The following is a 3,778-nucleotide window of genomic DNA, read 5'->3' as shown; positions in this document are numbered from 1 at the left end:
ACCGACCTCAAAAAAAGTTATCGTGCGATTAATTGATTTATTGACTATCGCGACAGGCCTAATAACACATGTACTAAACTCCATATTAACCACATATTATTAAACCCCATACAGGAAATTAAAGCCAGAAGAAGTATAGTGTCCTTATTGGTTGGTGCAAGTTTTAAGTCCCGCCCATTCCACATAAACAAACAAGGCTTTGGCCCTTATTTATAAAAAAAACATATTTATATGACGATGATAATAATACTAATAATTTAATTATTATTAGGGATGTCCTGATACCAGTTTTTCTCAAGCCAAGTACAAGTACTTCAGTTTGGATGCTTACCGATACAGAGTACTTACTAAGTGAGAACTTAAACATTTAATTATAAAAACACATTTTTTAATGTAGAACCTGGTACTAAATCAGATACATATTGGATGTTTTTCAAAGCGACTGCAGTCTGAACGCTCGAGTCGCATTTCATCAGACTTTTACTTCAGTAAGGTGGGGGTGAGCGGATCAGTCCATGTAATAATGGTACTAAACTCGAGTCATGCAGTTGAAATCTTGTAGCTCTGCATATTTAGCTACAGAACAGAAGTCCAGTTGCTTCATCTTTTTCATTTTGATTTTCCATGTYCTGGATGACTGGGAATCCATTAAAACGTCTGTTAGTAATGTCTGTATCGGACCATAGCTTTACTAAAAGTTACTGGAGCTAAACTTTTCTTTTAGCATGTTTTAACACACAGACACACACACACACACACACGTTTGTTTCTCGACCCAGTAGGGACCTTCCATTGACTTACATTCATGTTTTTTAGACTTTATAGCCTAACCCTGACCATATACTCCAAAATTAACCTCACAGGGACTTACCTGACCCTAAAACTATCCTAAATCTAACCCCACACTCGTAACATGCATTTGGACCCATGGTGACCTGGCAGTGGTCCCCACGATTCACTTTGGTCCCCACGTTGTAGGAAAAACCCGTCCCCACATACACAAAGGTCTGGTTTGTATATCCCCGTGGGGACCAAGCATTGGCGTTTATTCATTTTTCGGATGTTTTATAGCCTAACTCTGACCATTTACCCTAAAATCAACCAGATCTAAAATTAACCTAAACTCAATKCACACCTTGGTCCTAAACTTAACCCCTGACCCACCAACGGCATTTCCGTTATGGGGACTAGACTTGGGTCCCCATAAGTAACTTTAGGTCCCCACAAGTAGGAGTGTATGCCAAAAAAAACTCCCACAATGTAGGTAGGGAATACCAGTCCCCATAAACTGGTCCTGTTGGCATCAGTTCTCGACATAAAGAGAGGGAGGGGACACTTGGTCCACAAAATTAAAAGAAAGCTGATAGGTTGTGTTCATCACTCYAGGTGCAGCCTCGGAGGAAGGAGTCTCTCCTCACTTGCTTGGCCGATCTGTTCAACAGCATCGCCACGCAGAAGAAGAAAGTCGGAGTCATCCCGCCCAAGAAGTTCATCTCGCGGCTGAGAAAGGAAAACGGTACGGGTTCAGCTTGCGGGAATAATCTTTATCTCATTCTTCAAAGCAGAATGTCTGTTGAAGTACGTGCAGCTGCTCCTCGTGTCGGGACATGGGGACTTCCTGTCGTCTCTCAGGGAAAACATCAAGCCAAGAATCAGAGGTTTAGAAGGCTGATAATTAGTCTTTCATCAGTTGCTCATTTAAATGAACTTCCTGTTGCTACGGAACCACACAGAGATGCTGATGGAGTAAATGATGAGACATGAAAGAAGATGATAAAGCGAGGAGAGAGATGAATATCAGCTGAGAGGAAATCATGAAGCGAGCAGCATGTTTTTCTTTAACTTTATTTTTTTTAATGTTGGTATTCTTATTTTCTCTCCATTTGTACCCATCGTCTCTGTTTCTGATCTCCCCAGAGCTGTTTGACAACTACATGCAGCAGGACGCCCACGAGTTCCTCAACTACCTCCTCAACACCATCGCCGACCTTCTCCAGGAGGAGAAGAGCCAGGAGCGACAGCAGAACGGGAAACTCGTGCAGAACGGGAGCGGYGGAGGAGGCGAGGGAGGAGGAGGAGGAGGAGAGGGCGAAGGAGGGAAGGAGACGCAGCAGACCTGGGTTCACGAGATCTTCCAAGGAACACTGACCAATGAGACGCGATGCCTCAACTGTGAAGCTGTAAGTTGTTCCAGTTGAACTTTGGAGCTACGCTAACCGCCTGCTGTTTGTTAAAAGAACACAGCCTGGTACAAAAAATGTTTGGACTCAGAAACAACTTGAGTTTACTTGTATACCAAGTTGTTTATTTTAATTGCTGGACTTTTATTTGTATAAGAAGTCAGAAATAAAGGCTAATTTAAGGCTGGTTTATACTTCAACAAGACATGAGACAACGGATCAGTGCAAGACATTGAGACCTCTGTTCTCACTGGCACAGTTGCATGACGAAAATGGCCTGTTTGAAGACTTAATCTGTTTGTGTGTATGTGTGTGATGTGTTTCAGGTGAGCAGTAAGGATGAGGACTTCCTGGATCTGTCAGTGGATGTAGAGCAGAACACATCAATCACACACTGTCTCAGGTACATGGTGCTTTCATCAATCAGACCTGAAACAAGCACTGACACTGAGAGGGGCAGTGAAGAGCTGTTCCTTAAATGCTTGTAAATGTGTGTTTTTTTTTTTAATTGAACAGGGGTTTCAGCAACACAGAGACTTTATGCAGTGAACACAAGTATTACTGTGAGCAGTGTCGCAGTAAACAGGAAGCCCAGAAAAGGTTGGTAATGTCATCACTGTCTCTAACAGTTAGGGATGTGTATTTTAAGCCAGGGTGTCGAACTCATTTTCACAGGGGGCCACATGAGCATTACATTTCATTTTTCACTTTGACCAAACAAGAAATGTAACGTTCCTCGTCTAAAGTAACTGAGCTCTACATGGTATTTCCTGCAAAGAAACAACGCTGTAACACATCCTGTTATAAACACTGAAAAGCACTATGTGTACGACTGACTTAATACAAAACAAATAATACAGAAATACTAATAAAAGTAAACGTAAGAGTACTGAGGTGTTGTGAGTAGCTGCCATCTTGAATTCTGAACTCTCCCACTTTCTGACAGGGAATTCCCACTGGAGGGGTGTTCCAGTTAAAATTTACGACTTGTAAGTGGGAAGTTCCCATTTCTCTGTAAAACTGGGCCCAGCATAAGTAGCCAGCTATCATCTACTCTAGAATCCTGTGCACCTCCACCTAGTGAAGGGATGTCGCAATTTTGCGGGTAAAATAATCAGCATGCATTGTGGGAGATACAGTTTATGGTCATTTTGGCTGTAAACCAGCATACGATCCTTTTGAAACATTAATACGTCTTTGAAGTTTTTGAGGTTCATGTAAAATGCTGTGGCTGGCCACAATTGGCCCGCGGGCCTCGAGTTTGACAAGTTTCAAGCAAAAATAGTTTTGTTTTTCATCTGGTAGTTGATTTTACTTTAAATATTCAAATTCCAAACATATACTGTTGTTCTTGTGTATATACCTTCAACCAGCTACCTCTATGGGAAAAAGTCGGAGAGTATGACCTGTAACTTATATTTCAATTTCTCACAATTCATCATAATACATAAGTGTTGCAATATTTTAAAAAATGTCTTCATTTTATAAATGGAAAGTTCAGGCATATATTCAATATAACCAACAATAACAGAATTTAAAAACAATGGAAAGACAGGCTACACACCAAGATTTAAGGTAAAAAGTAAAAGGTCCTTTAA

The 3,778-nt window shown here is 41.1% G+C and overlaps 1 protein-coding gene across 1 annotated transcript in view; it reads left to right on the top strand.

Moving 5' to 3' along the window:
* usp12b (ubiquitin specific peptidase 12b) overlaps nt 1–3,778 on the top strand; it is a 25,976-nt gene that overhangs the window by 11,692 nt on the left and 10,506 nt on the right. Inside the window, exons 4-7 of the mRNA XM_014018263.1 lie at nt 1,387–1,516; nt 1,918–2,180; nt 2,507–2,583; nt 2,697–2,780. Coding sequence (XP_013873717.1) covers nt 1,387–1,516; nt 1,918–2,180; nt 2,507–2,583; nt 2,697–2,780 — 554 coding nt within the window. The remainder of the gene's footprint in view (nt 1–1,386; nt 1,517–1,917; nt 2,181–2,506; nt 2,584–2,696; nt 2,781–3,778) is intronic.

The sequence above is a fragment of the Austrofundulus limnaeus genome, unplaced genomic scaffold, assembly GCF_001266775.1.
Source record: "Austrofundulus limnaeus strain Quisiro unplaced genomic scaffold, Austrofundulus_limnaeus-1.0 Scaffold188, whole genome shotgun sequence".
Taxonomy (NCBI): domain Eukaryota; kingdom Metazoa; phylum Chordata; class Actinopteri; order Cyprinodontiformes; family Rivulidae; genus Austrofundulus; species Austrofundulus limnaeus.
Note: the sequence above shows the minus strand (reverse complement) of the source record. Positions and strands in the feature narration are given on the sequence as shown.